Genomic DNA, 22,581 nt, shown 5'->3' with positions numbered 1-22,581 from the left:
AGGTAAATTACAACCCCCAAAAATAATTTTTGTACTTCTGTAGAGAAAGATATTTAACTGAGTTGGCAACTTTTGGTTTAGTTGCATTGTCCGAACAGACTAGTAATTCAGAGTAATAGTTCTGGTCTCATCTCTTTCTCTTCTGCTCTTGCCATTTAAATATCAATTCAGGAAAATATAGCATGAGAATTACTTTTTTTTTTTGGCCTAAGTTAAATATGCTAGTTCCATTCTCTTCTAGATAACTACTTAAGTATTCAAATATGCCTTTATGTACCTGAATTTAATTAGTGTCTCATTACTGCTATTGTTAATGAAAGGTAGGATTCCATGTTGGATTTTTAAATGCATCCCTGTCTCTGTGGAAAACTGCTCAATTGGCATGACTACAGAATGAAGTTCTCTGCTAAATGATAACTAGTTGAGCTTAGGAAACGGATACAACATTTCACAGGCAATTCTATTAGTGCAACCTAATTCTGATCTCCTGGTCTCACCCGAAGCTTGCAGTTCACCAAAGTATTTTCACTCTGAGGCATAAGCAGTGGTCTCAGTGCAGTGCTGTTGTTCCAGACCCAATGTTGCTTATCTTCATTGCCCTAGCGTTTGAGTTGCAGTGCCCTGAAAGCTAATTCAGCCACGCTGAGGAGAAAAAAAATCACCTCTGAGTGTGTTAAAAGTACTTAATTTAGTATTTGCATTACCATATTTCAGGTCCACCTAGATGCGTTTCCCATAAAGGGTAAAATGTAACAGTGACTATAACTGGTTTGTGTGAAGCAGGTGGAATTCACTAGTTTTTAATGTAATGTAGTCAATGTATTAAGTTTGATTACAAGCTTTAGGTTTTACCACATGCTGTGGGCATCCACATAAAGAGATATGGTAGTAATCAGTGTTTCGTGTGTCCAAACTCTAACTGATTGCACAGTAACTTATTACTGGGGCAAGTTTTGTACTAACAGTTCTCCAGTGCTCAAGTCTTTAAGCCTTGGCTGAACTTGTGGCAAAAATTCAGAATGATTACTTAAAGCTTGTTATATTTCAAGCAATTAGAGGGGATGAATCTGAATAAGAAACAATGTCTAGCCCTCCTCCCGTCAAAGCCCTAGTGGGGCAACAGTTACTTCATACTGTTCTGCACTGTTCGGAGAGGAGACCCCTGTGAGTGGAGCACTAGCCTTGGAGGCTTGTGTCAGCTCCCTGAACTCCTCCTTAATGATTTTTTCTTAAGTCATGTAGGATGCGAGACATTTCATCCCAGCTCTAGTCATCCGGAAGTTATGTCTAGTCTAAACCAGTCATCCTGTTTAAATCTCTTAGGAGGGACCTAACTGCATTCTGGAAGACCCTTGCCCTTGCTCGCTCTGTCTGTGTCTCTGTTTTGTGCCAAGGCAACAAGGAAGGCAAGGTATTTCCAGAATCAGCTTTAGGTGAGAGATGTAAATTTCATGTGGCTAACATTAGGTAAAATGAATTTTACTGGTAGTCATTTTTAGTCTCTGTTCACACATGTAAATGAGGATAAGACCATATATGAAGGAGAACTATCATGGTCAATGTGTATGTGGCATTGCACTGGTATGCATAAAGCAAGGATGGCTATGCTATGAGCTTTTGTTAGGGTATTTGATCTCCTGCAGAAGCCATGTAGAAACCCTTGGGCTTTGTGAGCATTCACTAAGGATTCCTTTGAGCTGTTTTTTTCCTCCCTATCTCAGGTTGCTTCCACATTTGCTTGGGAGTCCAATTGATTTGTTGGCACCTCCTCTAACAACATGAATGTATCTGCAAGTTCCATGCAGATGTGGACTGGCAGGATAGTAAGTGCCTTTCAGCTCCCACCAAGGTTTGGTGGAAAGTAGGGGAAAAGCAGTTGGTGCCTGCTACTTCATTACAAACAAGGCTCAGCTGGACACAGGAGTTACCAGTTTTAAAATTTGAGGAGAACACCTGGAATCAAATGAAGCTTTTTGACTTTTATGACCCCAATTATTTTCCATTTTTTTTCTTTCTTTCTCTCTCCACTAGCAGCAGTCCCAGACTCCAGTTGAAGACTGAAGAATAAATGAAGCTATTTTCCAGAACTGGAGTAATTTGACTTCTTATTTCCTGTTTCACCGCTTCTTTCTTTTTGTCCCCAAATACTTATGATATATAACGCTGAAATCATAGTATGTAGGGGAAAACAGATAAACAATCCCAACAGTATAAACTTAAATTCATAAATCTGAGACTTGCAACCAGCCTGCTGTGCAAAAGAACAGATGCCATGCAATAAATTAATACTAAGCTGAATAATAAACAAGATGTATTGTTAAAGGTCTTCAATGCAAAGAAAGTGATTTCAGACTTTCATATGCTTGTTTTCTGTCTTTAAGTGAGACCCTTGCATGTGGTTTCTTTATTGTTCTCTTTTGCACACGTTTGAGCTTTGTTGGGTTGAGAACTCAGTCTCTGGTTGGGCAGTGGTGATTAACTTACACTAAATAGGCAGCAGTAATGTGATTTGAGAATGAAAAGGATTCATTTCTTTTAAATGAGGGGAGAAAAAACGAGGTTGAAGGAAATAGTTTACATAATCTGTAAACTAGTTAAGGAGCTGAATATTTATGCAGGTTGAAATTGAAGCTTAGTTGCCCTCTAGGGGTTTTACATTAATACAGCATATGCTAGCTTTTGGGTGGGTTTTTTTCTTTCTTTCAGAATAAAGGTGAGAGAAGTCTTTGGAAAAACTTACATACTGACAAATCTGTAGTGGTGGAGGCATGTGTACATCTGCATTCAGTGAGTGAAGCTCATTTACTTCAGAACCCAGATAATGGGGGAAGGATATTTTTAGCCAGATTATGTCCTTGTAATGTCAGTGTACCAGTGGAGAAGGTACTCACAGTCATCCAGTCATAGCACTGAGAGGTCCCAACCAGGAAAGATCCTTACATAGAAGTTGGGATACACCCCAAAGAGCTTTTGGTCCTAAGTAGACACAGAAGACAAAAGGTTACACAGGGATGTAATGGTGCTGCTGAGGCAGCCATGGTAATGGCAGCATTAAGACCCTCAGTCAGTTTCTGCTTGTGTCCTAGCCACTGAATGCTGCTTTGCATTCTTAGTGTCCTCTGCTGCCACTGGCTAACGCACAGGGGTCTTCTGTCACATCTTGCCTTACAGCAGCCTGAGCCCTGGTTATGGATCCTGTGACTGAACTTGTTAGAAATGAACTTTGTCTCCTTCTTTAGAAAGCAGTTGACAAAAACTGAGTAATTCTTATTTGTTTGGGTAGCATATGGTATTTCATAGCAAGTATCCTCATGCCATGGGAAGATGTGTGACTAAAATGGCTTCTAAACTAAAGCCACATATATATTTCTCCTCATCTAAACTTTTAATGTCTCCTTTGCCAATGGCTTTGTAGCAGACGTATTGCTATTATTTGTTTGAAGAATTGCTAAATACATTCTTTGAAGTGTGGTTGTTTTTCTAAACATGGAAACCACATTTATGTGATTATTTTTGCGGTTTCTTTCGTAACACTGTTGAGACTGTATTACTCTAAAATCTTTTTGCATCAGAAACAAATACTTTGAGCAAGCAGAACAGATGCAGTTAAGCAAGCACCCACCTCTTGCCAAACTTGAGTACATGTGTGCATACAGCTTGAGGAACACAGTACAGTTGACTGTCAGAAGTTAGAGCACTGTCCCTGAGGCTTCGTTATACCAAAGTAAGTCTGGATTTGTGCCATTAAAGTCTATGCTGTTATACAGATTTTTATGCCATTTACCCATTAAGCTTTACACTGAAGAATAGCTCTTTTATGAGGGACTTCATTGCTGACAAAGAGTTCCTGGTGCATTTTGTTTTGCTTTGTGGATTTGTCAAAGGCTTGTTTGTAAATCCTCTGTCTACAAGTATTTTGTTTTACTGTCTTCAAAATTATAACCTTTGTTATGGAGAAATAGCATCATCTCTTAATTTCTTTATAGAATCAGGTCTATTATTAAAACCACTTATACACTTATAATGCTTTGGCCTGGTAGTGTTTGGTTCCGGCGGCCAGTAGTATCACAGAAGCATCTGCTTGGTTGTATCTGCTATATGTTTGGGCATGACATCATGGCTTCAGCCTGGTGCTTCCTTGTCAAAATCAGTGACTTTATCAGCAGAGCTCTGTCATCAGTTCTGCCTTCTGCTCTCTGATGCTTGACATCCATGCCCAATTTGCCTGGGCAGTAAATGGTTCCTGGAAGCTGTACATTGGATGAAAAGACATGGTAGGTTAGAGGGGAGGCTGAGTTGGTTGTTTTTAGGACTTTTTTTTTTTTTCCCCTCCCTTCCGTGATCCGTTTCCCTCTGTGGCTAGAAGCACCTGACCTGATTGCAATCTTTACACAAGGTTTTGGTCCAGAACAAAACTGCTCTGTACGTAAGGTGGTAATAAGCTGCTGGTCTTGCATTGTTCTGAATAGCCTTGGCCTCATCTGTTCAGTTTAATGTCTCTGAAAAGTTTCAAGAAAATGCGTATTACTAGTTTGGGGAAGTGTGTGGCGTGGTGGAGTTCCTGATCAAGGGGAGCATTGTAATCACCCTGTTCCTGCAGGGCAGTGTGCAGTGCTCACAGCTTACAGTTTGCCAGGACCCAAACAAAATACTGAGTTGTAGTGTTTTTATCATTTGAAAAAGGGTTTGTACAACAGTTTCAAAGTTACAGGAAGAGTATGGTGGCTGGATTATTTGCTGTCTGGTATTCAGTCCTTTTTAGGTACCCAGTTATCACAGTCATATATTTAAAACAATTTACAGAAGATGGAAGATAAATGTTACGCAGTTACTACCAAATTTCCAAATCTTGCTAAGCTTTGGTAGTGTGCTTTCTTGTCACATTGTTAAAACTCATCTCTTCAAAATCATGAAATGAATGGGGAAGTCTGAAATTCTGACTGCCTACATAGTCAATGTATCACACTGTGGCCACCGCTGCAAAGGTTCAAGTTACTCTTCAGTATATGGTTCAGAATATAGACATAGCACAATTTTTTTTTCCGCTGAAAAATTGCGCTTCTAGTTCTGTCATCCTTACAAACACTGAATAGTACCTCATTCAGCAGGAATTCTTCTCACACCTCCACACCAGCATACACTGAAGGCTGGTAATTTTTGAAAAAAGAGAGAGACTGAACATACACTGCCAACTAAGGTAAGTATGTGGTAGCTTGTTATGGAGATGTTGGAATGATGGTTGGGAAGGAATATAGGATGAATTATGACCTGTAAGGGAAAGTCACTTCCTCATTTAAAAGATCGTAAGTGTATTAATCTTTAATATTGTATCCTTGCTGGAGTGCCCAGGTAGCCTGAAATTTTGACCCTATTCTGTATGCTCCATCCCACCCCCACCCTCCAGCTGGAACCCTGAAATCAGTTTCACTTGTGCTTAGAGGATATTTTGTTTCATTCAGAGGAGGGAATACTACTTCTAAAAATTATAATAATAATTAAAAAAAAATTCTATACTGGAACTTTGAGTTAAAATCATACTTTCAGAAATTGAACTGAGGGAGGAAAAATATCCCCGAAGCAGCATGCTGTAAATTAGAGCTAGTGTCATGGTGGAATAGCTGTGTAATTGCCTCTTCAAGAGTTACATAAATCCTGCTCTATCTCCACCGTGTGGCAGAAAGACATTACTGCTATTTCTGCCACTTGGTGAATCTCTGTCTTATTTATAAATAGAATTATTTTTTTAAACTTTGGAGTTCAGCTAAGGAGTCAGTCACTGTGGGACAGAGGGAGGGGAATGTTGTTTCTTTTAATCATCTGTTATGCTAACTTCTCAGTTGTCCCTGAGTGGCTCAGCAGCTCCCGAAGGAGGAGGGAGGATAAGCAGCAGCAAGGCTACTCTGCGCAGCTCAAGTTGGATGCACTTGTTTATATAGAAGCAGGCAGTGACAGACAGTAGCCATGGGGGAACTTGCATTTGTTCCAGTTCTGCCTCTTCCAGCGCCTGGTATGGTGACGCTTGATGTCAGGGATACTTACTGCAGGGTGGGAGGAAAATTAGATCAAGTCAGTCTTAAAGAAAGCAGTTGTTTAAAAACAGTGCAGTTTAACTAGGTAGCTGTGCTTGCTGAGCGTGCTTTCCCTGAAACCTTATGTAGAAGGCAGTGCTTGTACTTGACAAGGACATTCCTAAAGCAACTATCTTTAGTAGGCAAATCATGATTTACCCAAGTAAACTGTTTCAGGGCACTGTGTTTACTTTGCTTAAAAGATTTTTTTTTTTTTTTTGTAATTTCAATGGGAAGAAAAGGAGGTCTGCTTTTCTTTGACAAATCTGCCTGAATAGCCCAGCAGCTTGTTATCTTTGAGCACTTAAATCTGCCTTGCCTGGCAAAGTACAGTCACTGCAGAGCATTATACATATTAGTTAGGCCCTTGTTATTTCTCCTCTGTCTTCTGAGGACATAACCCTCTTCTTTGTACTGCTGTGCTCTGGGTGTCCTGCTTAGTCAGAGGCAGGAGGACTTGTCTCTGCTCTTGAAGAGCTGGGTTGCTGGAACTTGCTCCATAAATGTGACAATGTACTATATTTCTGTGTGTTTGGGGCAAAATACACACACATACAAAAAATGCTGACAAATATGGAAATCCAGGATGTGAGATCAAATCAGGTCAAGCTTGTGCCCACTACACTAAAGCTAATAGTCATTTTGGTCAGATCTCATGTGTGCAGGACTGATACAGAAAGGTAGAATGAGGAGAGCTGACCTGTTCTTGTCCAAGCGGCAAAACTAAGAACTGCTGAAAATACCATGAGGTTGCATGTATGCATTTTTTCAGAACTCTGTTTTTTACCTGTAATTACTTTAATCTGGTGTGGTTTTGTTAACAGTTTGAAGTATTTGTCTATTTTTTGTTAGTTATACTGATTGGGTTGGTTTGAATTATTGTGTTTGGCTGTCTTCCTCAGTTTTGTTTTGTTTTTTTAAACAAAACAATTTTTCTCTTTCTTAAACTTGCTTCTTTTCAGTTTCATTCACTGTCTCTTAGTGCTCATTATGAAATTAGGAAGAAAAGGTCCAACAATCTGCTGTGTACAAGTGTGGGTTAATTGGGACAGACAGATGTACTTCCCTGCTGTTGCTTGGGGTTTCTGGACATACCTCTGACAAACATCCACAATTCTCAGTCCGAATGGGAGCAAGTTTTAGACTGCAGAACATGTATAATGGGGTCTGGTGAGAGGGGTTCCCCCAGTGCGAGCCTCTGCATCATATGGGAATGGGACTATGTCTTCATCGTTCATGGCTTTCTTGGATTTATTTGTCTTTCCGTGATGCTAGTTTCTTAAAATCCTCTGTTCCCCCTGCCCCAAAATTTGGTCTTTAATGATTGTTGGGTTTGAAACAACAGAAACCCTGTTAATGTTTGTGTAATCAAAAGTAGATCAACAGCTGAGCAATGACTTCTGTTTTGAATTAAGTGATGTTGGAGAATCCCTACATGCCTTAAATGTGTGTTTGGTGTGGTATTGTGGTTTCTAAAAAACCCTAACAAACACAAATGAAAAAAACAGTATTTTTTTCATAACTTTTGAACCAGAAAGTTTAAATAAGCCATTGGTTTCCTATATTCATTTGAAAAGCCCCTTTTAAGCCTTAATTTCAGAAAAGAAATGCTTTTGCCAGGTGTGAGCAGTTGACCAAACCCAGAAACTTGTAATATCTATGCATTTAAGAGATGAAAACTTTGAAGACTGTTGCTTCTAAGTGAAGGTAGATGGTATTTACGAAGAAAGTAATTGGATTGTTCTGGAAAAAAACCCAAACCACCCAAAACCAACCCAACAAAAACCAACCCCTCAACCCTGAAACGTTTTTGATCTGTACAGAGTGCCTTTCTTCCCTACTGCTTTTGCCTATTCTACATCCAGCCAAGGGATACGTTGAGGCCAAATAATTTTTGCGGCAGGACTTTAAAAACTTACTAATGAAAAAGGCATCCATGGTACCACACAAATAACCACAATTGCAATAATTGGGGGCAGATAGATGTTGAAGGAATTAAGGCTAGCTTATGCCTTTCTGGTATTGGGGTGCTTTTCCCCCCCCTTCCTTCCTTCCTCTTGTCTTGGAGGCTTGTCGGTTTAGACCTACTGTGCAAGTGACGGTAAGGGTTTTGAAAGGCATGTGAGAACTTTATGTATCAAGTTATAAGCCAAGCTTACAGTTGATAGGGCTTAGGAAGAAACTTCACTTTAAAAATATTTTTCCATAATGGAGACTTTCTGGCACCTTTTTCTGAAGGAGCTATTACTGGCTTCTGAGAAAGATGGTATGCTGGACAACTGGGTCCTTTGTCAGATTCATTATGTTATTTTTTTCATCTCTAACTGTAAATGTCCCCTAATGCAAAGTCTTCAGATTTATTTCTAGGATATTGATAACACGTATTCTTTACCCCAAGGCAATGTGTTTAGAGAAACAGTTTCTAGTTTTTTAGGAAATATTCTTCCTCTGCAGATTGCAGTTGTGCTGTCTGCCTTCCTGATGATTCTCTCCTGCTCTGTGTTGAATCGTGAGACGAGTTACTTTTCAGCACTTCATACTGGAGTGCAAGAGATGCTGTAGTCTACTGGAGGATCCTCTGTTTGCATTGTATACTTTAAGAGAAAGCTGGTGTTCTGTGCTGAGAGTGCCCTGGAAAAGATTGGGCAGGAGGAGAAATCTTTAACACGGTGAATAGACCCTACCCTAAAATTCCTGGATTCCTGGAATCATCTCTCCGCCCCAGTCCTGCGTTGTGTGCTAGTACATATTGATCGTCTGCCCTAGGACAAATAACCCCAGCAGTATGTTGGAGCTGCAAAAGTTGAAATGGAGCAGCTTTTTGGGAGGGTGGTGATTGCAGGAAAATGGAAAGTATATGATTATTTTTATGTTATAGCAAATGATTATTTGTGGAGACAAAGTATTTGATCTGATAACAGAGGTTCACTTGAAAGAATCAAGGTTATTTTATGTCAATTTTCTCTTTGCCCTATATAAGATGCATTTAATTATTTCATGCTATCTCTCTCTATTCAAATTAATCTGTCTTATATATATTGTTGCTCAAATTAGAATAATTCTTTAATCAGCTGTGTTATGCATGCCATAGTAGACTAGAATAGGAAAGCTACTCCTGGCATACTGACGATGCGTGTATTTTATTTGTTATTGTAATTTAAAAGTAAAATCAGAAATACTGATTTCTACTTGACTGGAGAGATGATTTAGTTTGAATATCAGACTGATCTTAATCAGGTGAGAATTAATTGAGTTGGAGGTATTAGATATTCAGTGATGTTAACTGAACCATGATCAATCTACGGAGAAGCTTTCTTTTGTACTGTGTTAGAAATATCAAATAGCTTGTACTCTACAATGTAAAACAATCTTTTCATGTTCATCCTACTACTTCCTCTGGCTCATTAAATGCACCAGTAATCTGTTCTGTGCATACTGAGTAATCTTCAAAGTAACAAGCTAATAAATCACAATTTAGTACTAAATTAAAAGCATAATAAGTTTGCCATAAAATGTTGCTAGATAATGTTTTGTATCATTTTAATGTTTTTGTACATGTTTTACAAACGTAGATGTTTAAAATCTTGTCCTTGTGTACATTTTAAAGGGAACTGTTTCCTCCTCTTCTACCATCGCCCCCCAAATCCCCATTGTTACTTCAGCATCTATTCTCCACCCAGTGGTAGAGTTCAAGGAATGACCCAAACATCGGACAAAACCATTTCCTTTTTTGTGTAATGAAAAAAACCTACCCCAGGAATAGAACATAAGCCTGGTCTGGATCATGATACAAGCTTTTTTTTTATTTTAAGAGTGTGATAGCAGTATCATAAGTGTTGAGAAAATATAAATGGTGCGATAACACCTCTGTAGGACTTTCTCTTAAGTAGTAAAATTGTAAAGACTTTAAATAAACTAGAGCCAGACCTGAGAGGATCAATTTATCTTGATAATGGGGAATATTTCATTTATTTTGTGTACAAGAACATCTGCAAAATAGATACGTAATTATGATTGGTAAAACTGCAGTTCTAATATTATATGAATTGCACAACACTTTGCAATATGAGTCAATAGGAAAGTGCCATGTATAATCTGAATCTGCAAAAAATGAAATTGAGAAATAGGCTTTGTGCTACGTACACTGAAATATACATACACTGGAAATACTAATGATGATCCCTTGGCATTGTTACATCGACACAGGTTCTGTGCAGCTGGTCATCTAGAGGTAGGTCCCAAACACTTTTTGTTCTCTTGCTTCGTACATGGAAAGACTTTCAGGTTTGCCCAAAGAAATAATTAAGTATCTAATATTTTTAAATATTTCAAGTAAAAAGAAAATACTTACAACTCCCCTACAAATATCATCTTCTTGCTTTATTAAATCACACAAAAAAATTTGATTATTTTTAACACTTGGGGCAGGGCATTACTTTTTTTCCATAAAATCTTTGCTTTTTATATATGTAACTGTGCATCCACTTAGACACAGCCTATGGCATGGAGAAGAGCCTGTGGGCCTGACCTATGTCAGATATGATGTCATGAGCCATAACTGCTGTGGGTGAAAGAAAGGTCCATAATCAGTTTCTGTGGTAACTAGTAGACATCTGCAGCTCTGACACGGTTTGGGATCTGTCCTTTATCTGTACATAGAGCATTCTGTGATGGACGTGTGTAGCTGTCCTGGCAAAGCCTCGTCAGGGTTCATTTTATGGAGGGCAAGCTTTTTCCCTCCCTAACAAGGCATTTTCACTCCTCTTGTGTTGTGCTCTGACCCTCATTTTATTTAACTTGTATTTGTAAATATTGAGGATAACCTTTATTATTTGATTGAAACATTTCTTTCTGTTGTGTTACAGTCTGAACTGAATTTACAGACTGGCTCAAATTTGCATCTAGTTTCGCCGCTGCCTGACGTTCTGTTTTGGTAGCTTGCTGCTTGCAGGGAGAAAGAAAACATTGTATTAGCCCGTGAGCTTGTAAGGTTATGGAGGAGGCATTTGGTAAAGTCGTAATGATTGGATGACATGCAAATTTCTAAAATACCAGTTCTGCTCTGAAAGAGCAGTTGTTCTTTGTATCACATGCAGTATCAGGAAGCAGGTTTGTTTGAGTGTGAGACAGGCTTCCCTCGTGTTCTGATTGCCACTCCTTGCTGCTAAAGTGTTAAACTACAATGGGTTTGTAATCAGATCCGGTGTATCCGCTCCTTTTGTGGTATCTTGCTATGCACCCTGAAGCTTTGGAGTACAATGCAGATATTGCTTGAGGGAGGAATGAGTGGTGATTGTCAAGATTACGGAGATGGAGATTAATTCTTGATTTGAGATTGTATCTGGAACTATTGTGCGCTATTTGTGAGATTATTCTCTATGCCAGTAGTTCTAACACTCTTTGTGCTGCTCAACATTGAGATACTTCGTTTCATGAGAGAGTTGCAAGCAAGACAGAGCATAATTAAAAATAAACCAACATTCTCCAGACTCCTGTAAGGTTTCTGGTAAACATTTATAACTAAACCTATCTTGCACCACAGTCCTTATGTGACTGCCAAAGGGATTTTAAAGTGCTAGAAGTAAGAGGAGAGAGGGATCATCAAGTTTTGTGTGCTTATATGAGGATGTCTAGCATGCTTTAACCTGTTCCTTTTTCCCCTCTGTTAAGCTACAGCAACATTAAAGCTAGATAGCTGGAAGCAGTTTTATCACTTTGCAACAGTGCCTGGCCGTGTACTGCAAGCCGGGCCTTCTGAAGCCAGGGAATGCTTGCAATTGCAGTTCAGGTTTTGTTCACTGGCACATCACACCTTGAACCAATCAAGACCAGTGAGCTAACAAGTGAGAGGGACCTCCTGTTGTCTTCAGTGGTTTTTTTACTTCACAGCTTCCAGAAGGAATGATTGCTACAAAAAAACCCACCACCACCACAACCCAGCACAGCACTTAAGAAAGTGCCTGTAGAGAGTAGAAATCAAACCAGTCGCTAGACAAACCATAAGCTTTCAAAGGCTTCTGATTTTTCCCAGAAAAAGGACATTTTTAGAAATGTGATAATAGGTACGGTTTTCCTGAGATGCTGATGTAGGGACATTCAGTGTTAACAGTCCAGGAAACGAGAATAAATGTCAGATTCACCTTTAAAAGCCAAAGAAACATTTTCATAATCTAACAGCACACTTCTTGTGTTGTTCTGAGCTTACACTGATTCATAAACTTTACTATTCAGAAGTATCCTCAAAGTTGCACTTGTGTATTGGGACAATTTTAGATCTCAACTGAAACACATATCAAACAAGATCTTAGAAACTGAGTATGGCTGTTAATTAGATATCTTCTGAGCAGAGGTTACAGTGTCTTCCCAACTAGCAATTAACTGGTTAATCCCATTTTTTGCATACTTTCATCTGAGACATTGTCAAGAGGCATATGGTGATGTTACCAGTGTGTAACGAAACATGCTGTGATGAAGCACATTTTAAGTGTTCGTCAATAATGTCTTCAAAGTAGATAAGATGGCAGTTCTTTGCAAAGTTTTGCAAAGATGTATGTAACTTCAGCAGTGTAAGGACACTTAAGACTGCCATCAGCCCTTTCAGCAACCAATAATTTTTTTGGTAAATTATTTTATCAAAAGCCTAATTAATTAATAGCCACGGGCAAGCAGATTAGCCTCACCTAGGGGTTGCTTGCAGCTGTTGGATTGCTTTCTCCTTACGGTCTTGTTAGTGATGTCCAAGATACTAGAAGTGGATTTTGTTCCACTGAGGTCTGCGATTGCTTAATGCCCATTTCAGTGGCCGATGTTTATTTCTGTAAATACTACATATCTGATTGCTGTGTACAAAAAGTGAAAGATTCTGGTATGAGTACATGAAGTACAAGGTTTTAGACAAAACAGAATAAGAGCGATACACTGAGCATATATATATGATACTCAGTGCGCATCTACTGAATGTATGTAAACATACTCAATGTACATATACACTGAGTATAGATAATGTGATTTACCCTTTGTGTGATGTAGCATCATTAAGTTTTGATGTTACTGGATTAGCTATAGGTTTTACTAAAGGTGTTCAGGAGTATAACAATTTCTGTATGCCCTAGATTTGTTGGATATTAAATCCCTTCCAGAAAAAGCTCAGAAGAGGAGAAATGGATGGAACTCTCTGGAAGGGGACAAGTGGATTCGACTTTGTGCTTTAGCTGGTTACTGGCTGATCTGGGACAATTGGCTTTCTCTCTCTCTTTCTTTTTCCACCTGTTAAACACGGATGATTACTAACTCAGACCCTTTATAGCAAAACAGTTTGAAATCTCCTGATAGGAATAACAGCTAATTCTTACCTGATTTACTATTTAGTGAAGCATCTGTACAGGGTGCTGGTAACAATGGGACATAATATTAGTTACTCCAGATAAAACCCATACCCTTAACCATGACTTTGCTTCCCCTCCAGCCTGCAGCACTGTTTTTTTTTTTTTCAATATCTCACTGACTTGTCTATAAGTCTCGAGACCCTAAAGACTTTCACTTCATTGAGCAAACAGATGCAAGATCATTCCTCTTGGGAGGAGACAGATCATTGTCTCTCCTCCCTTTTATATTCCCTTGTTCTTAAATACTAGAGATCACGATCTCAGAAATTTAGATGATCATCAGTATTTTTGTGGTCAGCGTTCTTTACTAGCCATTTGGACTTGGCAGAAACTCCATATTGAAGAGCAGCTACGGGCCACTACACAATGCAGAGAAGATACAGAGAAGATAGCAGTCCTTCTTGGAGCACTGTAGCGCCACGGAGTACAGCCTGGCACTCCCAGCTGATAAACTGCTGGCTTTCTTCTTGCACTCCCAGGACGGATTTTTGGAAATGCCAGGGAAGAGCCATGACCTCACGGTTTCTTACCGCCTGTCCCAAGGGACGCTTCACAGGAGGTGATTGCCAGTGGTGTTTCTTTGAGACAGTAGTTGCTGTCAACATTACTGCCCTCTTAATTTGTAGATCCAGACGTACTTCAGTAATTTCAAAAGCTTTCATTGTAGAGAAAACATGAACAACCCTGGCTCACGAGGTTTTTCATGCTTCCTTTTGTTTTGCTGTGATAGCCCTGAGTAGTCAGTATGAAAAGCAGGCACAAGAAGCATGGATTTGCTGCAAGAATAACTTCAGGAATGTGTTGGTATTAGCAACAGCAGTATGTGTGTGAATGTGTGGTATGATATGAGGGGAGAATCCCAATTAAAATCTTGCTGCTAAATAAGTGACAAAGACCTTAGAAACAGTATGAGACTCCAGGCCAACTATGGTGGTAATAATAATAATATAATAATACCTGGTCTGTGACTTTTTTTATATGGAATAGTATACGTGTTGGAGGATTTTTTTTTTACCAGTTGTCATTTTTCTAACTTTAATTTAGTTTGTGGTTTTGTTTTCTGTTTTTCCCCAGCATTTACTAAATGCTGTCAAGAAACTGGTCTTCTTATGGTGGTGAAGTGTCGGCAAGAGAACACGGCACTGAAAGATTGTCTGGTTGGCTAGTAAGTCCCTCTTGCATTTTGTTGTTTTTTTGTTGCATGCCCTCTACTAATCTAGAAATGAGTAGAAATCTTGAATCTTCTCAAAAGGGTTGTGCAAGGTTAGTGATTTCGATGTATTTTCTGAAAATTGCATCTTTGCTTTAGGAAAAAAAAACCCGTGCTGGTCGGGGCGCTACCTGACAAGATTTTATTTCCTTAATAAAGCTCTCCCATGGCTATAAAGAATCTCTTCTTGATTTAAATGGTGATGGAACTAGATTTTCAGCCCAGACAACATATATCCCTGTATCACTGTGCTGCATTATGTACATGGGGAATGGGGGTGAGCAGCAGAAGCACCTTCATACTCTGTTAGTGAGACAGGAGAAGTTTGTTCTGATTTTGCTTCCTGAACTGTTTTTTAAGATTTGGTCTTTGTCCTGAAAGTGTCCTGCTGTTGCAAACAGCAATAGCAGCAGCAATGGGACATTGTTAGGTATTAGAGAGGTCAACTTGATACCATGGTGGATTGAAACATCTCTTTTGGAAGTCCTAATTTATCCCCAGTGCCATCAGGCTGAAGTGTTAGATTCTTGAATTTCCCAGGGTGAGGGCTGGGGATTTGTTGAGTTTGACCGGGAGGGGGAGAAGGGGATTGGTTTGGGTTTTGGTGGAATGTGTGTCCCGTCCTTTTAAAGCAGAGATTAAGATTAAATGCCTTTAAACTAGTGACAGTTATTTTCAGGTTTGGGAATTGATGAAAACACATGTGGAACCAGGCAGGAGTTCAAGCCTGACTGCAGTGAGAACTTGCTGGAGTTTGTCTATTCCTCCATGCATTAAATTTTGCCTTTTTATAATCAAACAAAACCAGCAGCCAAAACAAATATTACTGAAAAAAAAATGATTAGTGCTCGAGTAATTATACTTAAAATCAGAGTTATGAGACAAAAGAATTGAATTTAGTGATCAAGGACCTACGTGTTTACTGTTAAAGACATACACTTGAACCTGTTCCCAGTAGTTGCTTGGGTGCATAAACCTAAGTGTCCTCCAGCAGCTTCCCATGCTGAGGAAGCTAACTGCAGATAATAACAGATTATGTAGCTGAACTGAAATACCAAAGGTTTTTCCCTTATTTATCTTTCCCCTTCGTGGCTTCACTGTAGAGGCTTGCAAAGGACTATGCCTCAAGAAAGAGCAATGTCACGAGAGTACAGACAAACTCAGTGTTTAGAGTTTACAAAGATAACTTTAACGCTTATGTGCTTTTAAAAAAAAAGTATTTTATTATTGAAGGCAGGCAAATTTTCTTTGGGTGTGAAAGGAAGATGAGTTATGAATGTTACTCATGAAATATTTGTTCCATATTCCAAGATGAAAACCAGTATTATGTATTTATTTGTCTTGTAGCTATTCTGATCCATTATTCTATGAAGAGTGCAAAACAGAATATTTGAAGCAAAGAGAAGAATACAGAGCAACTGGAATTAAAAAAAAAAGACAGAAGCTTACTTCAAATGTGTAGTTAAAACTTAAAATGAGCTTTTCAAATTTTATATCCAACTTTCGTTTGCCTTGATTTAAACAGACTTAAATCATCTGTACCCCTCTGTGTGGAATTTAACTGAAATACACAAAAGGAATGGAGAATAAAATAATCTCTGAACACGAAAGTAAGGTTTTTATATTTTCTGTAATTAAAGATATAAAGCATGCTGTTAACAGTTTGCAAGCTGCAAAGGTCTGTTCCTCTGCCTGGACTTGACATTTTGTTACCAATTTACAAATGGCCTTTTGGAATTTAAAGTTTGTGTCTAGTAATGTGTGGCAGGCTACATAGAAACTTAAGGGTGAATACTTTAAGTTGTATTAACTGATCACAAATTGGTATATATTAAAATTGGTCTATTTGTCATCTGAAGCTGAGGGTATACAGAGATGCTCGTACTAGAAGGGAAAAGTGGCAAATGCAGAAGAGAAGACCCTCTTGGACCAATTTGACTTACCTTTTCCATGAAAATGTTGAGTTGTATGAGAGCCCAATAGTACTTTTGCCTACTGTGACTCATTTTTAAGTCTACATTACCAGAAGAGATGGATGCCCCGTGCCTGTCTGTTGTCCAGACCAACCGCTTCGACTCTAGAGGAAAAAGTCATCTGATCTAGACCTTCTCTGAGACCAGGAGAAGGCATGCTGAAGGCAAAATCATTGAGAGCAGTATCCTCCCCTGCTTTCCTCTTTCAGAATGAAGAGGGTTGTATAAGTTTCCATGCTTCAGGAGTGAGTGAGTGACCACACTTGCAAAATTGTTACAGGTGGAGGTGAGTAAACAACTAAATGAGGTATGTAAGGTGCAGGTCACTTCTTGCAGAAACCAGGTGTAAGCAAGTCCCTACTTAAAAAGAGGAGTAGAAAGGATCTTCTGTACACTAATACTTGAAGCTGCTTAATTGTAGAACTCCCAAATGCATAAATGGCTTCACTAGAGACAGTCTGTAAACTTTATATTACTGGTTTGGAGTATCTTTTGAAGCATTTTGAAATAAAAAAAATCTTTATAGGTAAGGAAAGGTTGCACTTAGAAAACTTACTTACATGGTAACTTTAATGTCCTGATTTAAAAAAAAAAAAAGATTTTTGCCTAAGTAGTAGGATTTGTTACTTTTCCATCAGAACATGCACAATTTGACTTATTTGAGTACTCTTTCACCACAAACCCAGTACTGCTCTACAGCTATTCACGTAGGAAATTCAAATCAGACTTCGACACACATGTATGTGAAGTACTTAAGTTAACGTTGCAGGTTAGTCCTTGCTCTTTATTCTGTGCCTTTTACTGGAATAATCAGTAATAATGTTGCTTCTGCTATTACACAGCAGCTTGGCTGGAGGGCCAGGGAATGCTTGCAAATGAAAAACTGAAAAGATGTGTAGTAGTCTGCCTCATTAGGCAAACTTTAGCACATACTGAATTGTGCTGTCAGCCCTTCATTGCTCTTTACCGCCACTGTTGGGTGTGTAAGAACGAACTGGGTTATTGCAGCTCCTCCTTTGTTTACTGTGGCACTTGGAGCTGGGCTCTGCCATCAGCTTCCTCTGTAATACAGCCTGGCCTTAATTTGGTGTTTCCTACTTTTGAATTCTTGACTTCACACCTTTCGCTTTCTTAATGTCTGTATTTTAATTGCATTTATATCTTGTATTTAAAGTTTAAATGAAAGAATGAAGTGACACTCATACTAGTGAACTGCTTTGGGTTTTCTTTTTGGCTCAGCTGCAACCTCTCCTTCCTACTCAGGTTAACAGGAAGCAGCCCCAGGTTCTAATTAATGTAAGAACACATCAATAGTATTGACAAAGCCTTAAGCTGTCCTTCAGCAGTAAACTGGAATCGTTTTTGCTACATGTTGAGTGTTTTTTAAAAAGCATTTCTATTTTGTCAGAAGTTACTCATGAATGAGGAGAGGGTAGAGCTCTCGAAGCCTGGCTGTCTTCCCCCCTCAGCCTCTCCCCCTCCCAGCAAAACAAAACACATAGCTGCCTGTATTTGGAGAGTAGCCAGCTAGAGGTGACATCAGTGCTTCATCTAGCCATCGCCATCTAAACCAGGGATTGCACCTCTAATGAATGGGCCCTAGATGTTTCTTTATATGGTGGGTTTTTTTCATTTTGAAATCAATTCTACAGGATTCTTATACCTTCTCCTTCTCTGTAGGAGTAGACAATTGGTGGAATTAATCTAGGTGTGTCTCCAGTGTTCTCAAGTTAGCTTGTTAACATAAAAGCATTACTCAAGAGTGGAGGCAGGGGCTAACTCCACAAGTGGGTCAGCCAAAGTCTGAAGTGTGGCAGTGCCGCTAGCCCAGCAGAGTTAACATTTGTGCAAGTGCCTAGTGTTTTCTAACACGTGACCTCCTTCTGTTTGAAATCATCCACTGTGTGGCACTAGTAATTGCCAACGATGGAATAAGGACTTAAAGTCAGAAGACCGATTTGTCACCTAGCACCCTCGCTGGGTGCAGGAGAGCATCTGTCACAGTTTCAGCAGCAAAGGGGCCAACCGTTGCTTCTTCCTAGCACTTGGGGGACCTTGGCAAGTGCTATAGGCACCCACATTTTTCACTTGAGACTGCACTCTTTCAGTGTAAGAAAGCGCTCTTCAAACTCCTGAGAGAAGCTCCCTACAACTGTGAGAACTAAAAGGAAGAAGGGAAAAGGTGTCATATACTTATTAAAAAATTACCCTCAGAGTAAAATGAAAACTCTGAGGACAGATGAGGGTAGTTTGTAAGGCACAGGGTTTTCAGAAATGAACCACCTACCACTGCAGACTGAGACATCACCTGACAATTCATCGGTAAGCCAGAAACCCATTCTGCCTCATACTTACTACAGCCATACTCCTCCTCAAGTAATTCTTGTGTTGTCTGTTTACTCTGCCGGTCCAAAAATGGTCAAGTATAGTTGAAATGTTATTGTTCCATCTAGTAAAGATCAGTTCAGTAACAGTAAGCATCTGGCTATTTCCTTCATGCTTCTCCCCTAGAACAAACATGTACACTCAGACACCATCATTACCACTTTATTACTGTGTCTTGATGTTTGAACCACTTTGTCTCTTCCATCCATCTTAAAATATAATGAAATTAATTCTGCTGGACACTGATCTCAGTTCACAAAACATTTAAGACAGAGACCAGATTTAAAAAAAAAAAAGTTCAACTGCAACTCAATAAAATTGGGGTTTAGCTTAGTGCTTTTGCCCACTGACCTATGGTCATGCAATTGCAAGTAGCTCACCACTCCCCCTACAGAAAGAGGTAAAAGCCTGACACCCAAAAACCCAAACCAATGCCCACCCCCCCCACATCCCCTTTTTAGTATTCAAACTACAGAAAGCACCAGGGAAGCACCTTACTGCTCCACGCCCGCCTGCTCTGCACAGGGCCTGGCTGAGCAGCAGCACAGAATACAGGTGAGTCAGGTACCAGAGCTTTTCCCTCTTATTTTACCAGGCCCCAGCATCATTAAAAATACAGGTGTCTGAGCATAGGAGTCTCAAAGTCTACTGCAAATTGGTTTTGAAATAAAATTAAATCTGCTTTACATCACTAGTATAGGTGTTATTATATTTACATGGGCCTGTGTTAAAGTACTTGGAATGCACATTGTCTTTCTGTAACTCCACCATATGTATAGTACTGCTCTTGTCTTTTTCCAGCTGTAAAAATCTGATGGTACATCACAGCTAATTTGGGAGTTTGCTTTCTTCGCTACGGCTGCTTCACATAAGAGGAAAACTAATCAGTCATAAACCTACAAAACTGGCAGGGAGACTTAAAATGATCAGATTTTAAAAAACAAACTTGAACCAAACAGTGGAGTTTTACATATGAGGTGTTAGCAGGTTAGTTCAACTCTCCAAATACGTATTCGGTAGCCTGCCATATGCTCCCTTAACTTGGCAAAGCAAGAACCCCCTCCTGCCCCAAAAGCTGTCTTCTGTTAAATGGTATTGGTGCCTTCTCAAGTTAAAAACTGTCACATCAGTGGGTTGGGTGAAGTTTTAAAACATTCAATGTTTGCATTCAAGTGAGGCTTTTTTGGGTGTCATTTAAGACACTTACTTGAGGACTTTGGTCCTTACCACATGCAATTTTATGTAAGAAATGCACACAGAACACCAGAACCCCTTTACCACAGCTACTTCTGCATGTAATTTGCTGTCACTGTGATGAAAAGCTTTCACTTCTGAAAATGGAAAAAGCACCGTAAGCCACTAGTGGCACAGATTTAAATGACTTTTCCATCCCGAGTCAAAATTTGATTGTATGCTTCAGACCAACAGATGCTTCACCAGCCAGCTAGCTCCCAGGTGACTTCAAGTCTGGGGACTTCTTTTGCAAATGTTATGCTTTGGCCACAGCAATGAGCGAGTGGATTGGAAATGCTGCCTGCAGCAAGCTCTCCGTTGTCATGCCTTCCTCTCCCAGGTAGCGGCAGTTCTTCTCAAGTCCCTCTCAGCAAACATCACTGCGCCCTTCTCCAGCACAGAGAAGATAATCCAAGAGTCAAAGGTAAAGCCTGGAAATTCTGCGGGGCTGCACGCATGGAGAAGCTTAATTTTAAGTTTCCCTGTTACCCAGGACAGGACAGGCTGATCAGGAACCTTCCGACACAAGTAGTTAAACAGCAGGAACACACCATAGCTTGAGGTAACAAAGCCCTTCAGGTTTCAACACCTAAGAGAATGCTTTTCCCAGAGTACATTGGGGGCAGTCTACAGTGGATGTTTGGGTTTTTCCCCTAAATGGAGGGGGAGGAACTTCAAATTAATTAATTGTATTTGGAATGGCCTTTATATACAATCAAGAAATTGACTAAAAAAAAATTTGTGCCAAATACTGAAAGGAGATTTGTAAGTGAAAACAATTTCAAACAAAAATAAATTTATTTCAAGTCTTACACAGTAGAATTCCTTCATTGCACAAATCAAAGTATTAATCATGTTGATGGCTGTTGGATAATACATTACTTAATAAAAAAACCCTCTGTAACGTTGAGGTGGGGAACCCCAAGAAGTGAGCTACATTAGAACTAGATACCATATAGCTTATGCAGCCACATGAGAAATGTTTGCTGCTGCTTCATTATTACACAGGTAGTTGGTTCTATCAGCTAAAGCCTAGTGACTTGGATTTGTTTTATGCATATTGAGTTTTGTTCTATTACTTTCCAAGAGATTGTGCTCCCCTGAGTCAGCTCTGTTCATTGGTCAGAATAAATTCCAGCATCTGACACCATTTCCATTAATCACAGACAAGCTAGTATACGTGAGCAAGATAATAGAAAGATAAAAACACTATCTATCTGGTGAATGGGAAACGTTATTTATGTATGCTGTTCACTAATACAGTAGAAGGTAGCTGGAAGGCATTTTCAGCTTTGATAGACAAACTGGAAGGGGAGAAGATGAGGGGCATCGTATGAAGTACTTACTCCACAGGGAGGGAAGCGTCTGGAACCACACAGGTCTTGTAGCACCTTGGTAACACCTTTGTAGCCCATCATTACTACGGCTGTGCTACAGTCATAGCTTCCTCATGTATCCACAAGCAATTTTAAGATAATTTGCTACTAAAAAGTTGAGAAATTAATTTTTATTACACTGATCTTAAGCTGGACCCATGAAGTTGAATACTTCACCCATCCACTCATCTGTAAATAACATATTTATAAGTGTCTTCCCCCCATTACAAGTTAGGTATCATGGGTCTAAAATACAAAGCATTTTTCTTCAAGGTATTGAACAGTCAAAGGCATTTCACTTAACCCCGCTGTATTACGCCAGATATGAAGCAGAGCAGTTTTAAAAAAAAGGCATAAATTGTGTTTGTCTAAAAACAGTTCCTGGCCTTAAGAGAAAAAAATAGTATGTGGACACCCATAATCTATAAAGCAGGCAGCGGCAATTCAAGTAACTAGTTCTTAGTGGCATACTAAAGATACCACAAAAATACTTCTCAAGTATATCAACACTGCTACAAACACCTAGTCCGATTCAATTAAGGCTTTGTTTCTTTAATAAAAGAGAAGTTAGTAGCCTTCACCACCACACAAATACAAAGGCAAGGTTCTGGTGCTGTGCAAAGGCGGCACAATAAGAAAAGCACTGCCAAGAGGAGGAGTCTGTGGCCAGCACCACTGTGTGTGGAATTCAGTTTACTACAGCACGAACTGAGGAAAACAAGCTGAACGTCCAGGAATCACAGCATTCAGCAGCATTACTTACGATCCGTTATAGTTCACAGTAAGGCCCCAAATGGTGCAATCTAAACAGGATAGCCTAGGAGCTATTTTTCTCTTGCCTCTACCTAATACAAATCAAGATTTTGACCCCAAAAAAATAATCTCACCTTTCGTGGTTAAAAATTACATAAAAATGCATTTCTAAACCAGAGGAATCAAAAAGTTAATTGA

The 22,581-nt window shown here is 39.4% G+C and overlaps 1 protein-coding gene across 4 annotated transcripts in view; it reads left to right on the top strand.

The window, feature by feature from the left end:
• The window catches only part of CMC1 (C-X9-C motif containing 1), a 47,088-nt gene extending 26,396 nt beyond the window's left edge, over positions 1–20,692 (top strand). For 3 of the 4 annotated variants that reach the window (XM_054815077.1, XM_054815079.1, XM_054815078.1), the window contains 2 exons: positions 14,528–14,618; positions 16,011–17,840. In XM_054815077.1, the coding sequence (XP_054671052.1) occupies positions 14,528–14,618; positions 16,011–16,125 (206 nt within the window). In that variant the 3' untranslated portion in view covers positions 16,126–17,840. Of the gene's footprint in view, positions 1–14,527; positions 14,619–16,010; positions 17,841–20,441 lie in introns of those variants that run through there. The other variant, XR_008575695.1, reaches the window with a different exon arrangement.
• The last annotated feature ends 1,889 nt before the right edge of the window (positions 20,693–22,581 follow it).

This window comes from Grus americana, chromosome 2 (genome assembly GCF_028858705.1).
Source record: "Grus americana isolate bGruAme1 chromosome 2, bGruAme1.mat, whole genome shotgun sequence".
Lineage (NCBI taxonomy): Eukaryota > Metazoa > Chordata > Aves > Gruiformes > Gruidae > Grus > Grus americana.
Note: the sequence above shows the minus strand (reverse complement) of the source record. Positions and strands in the feature narration are given on the sequence as shown.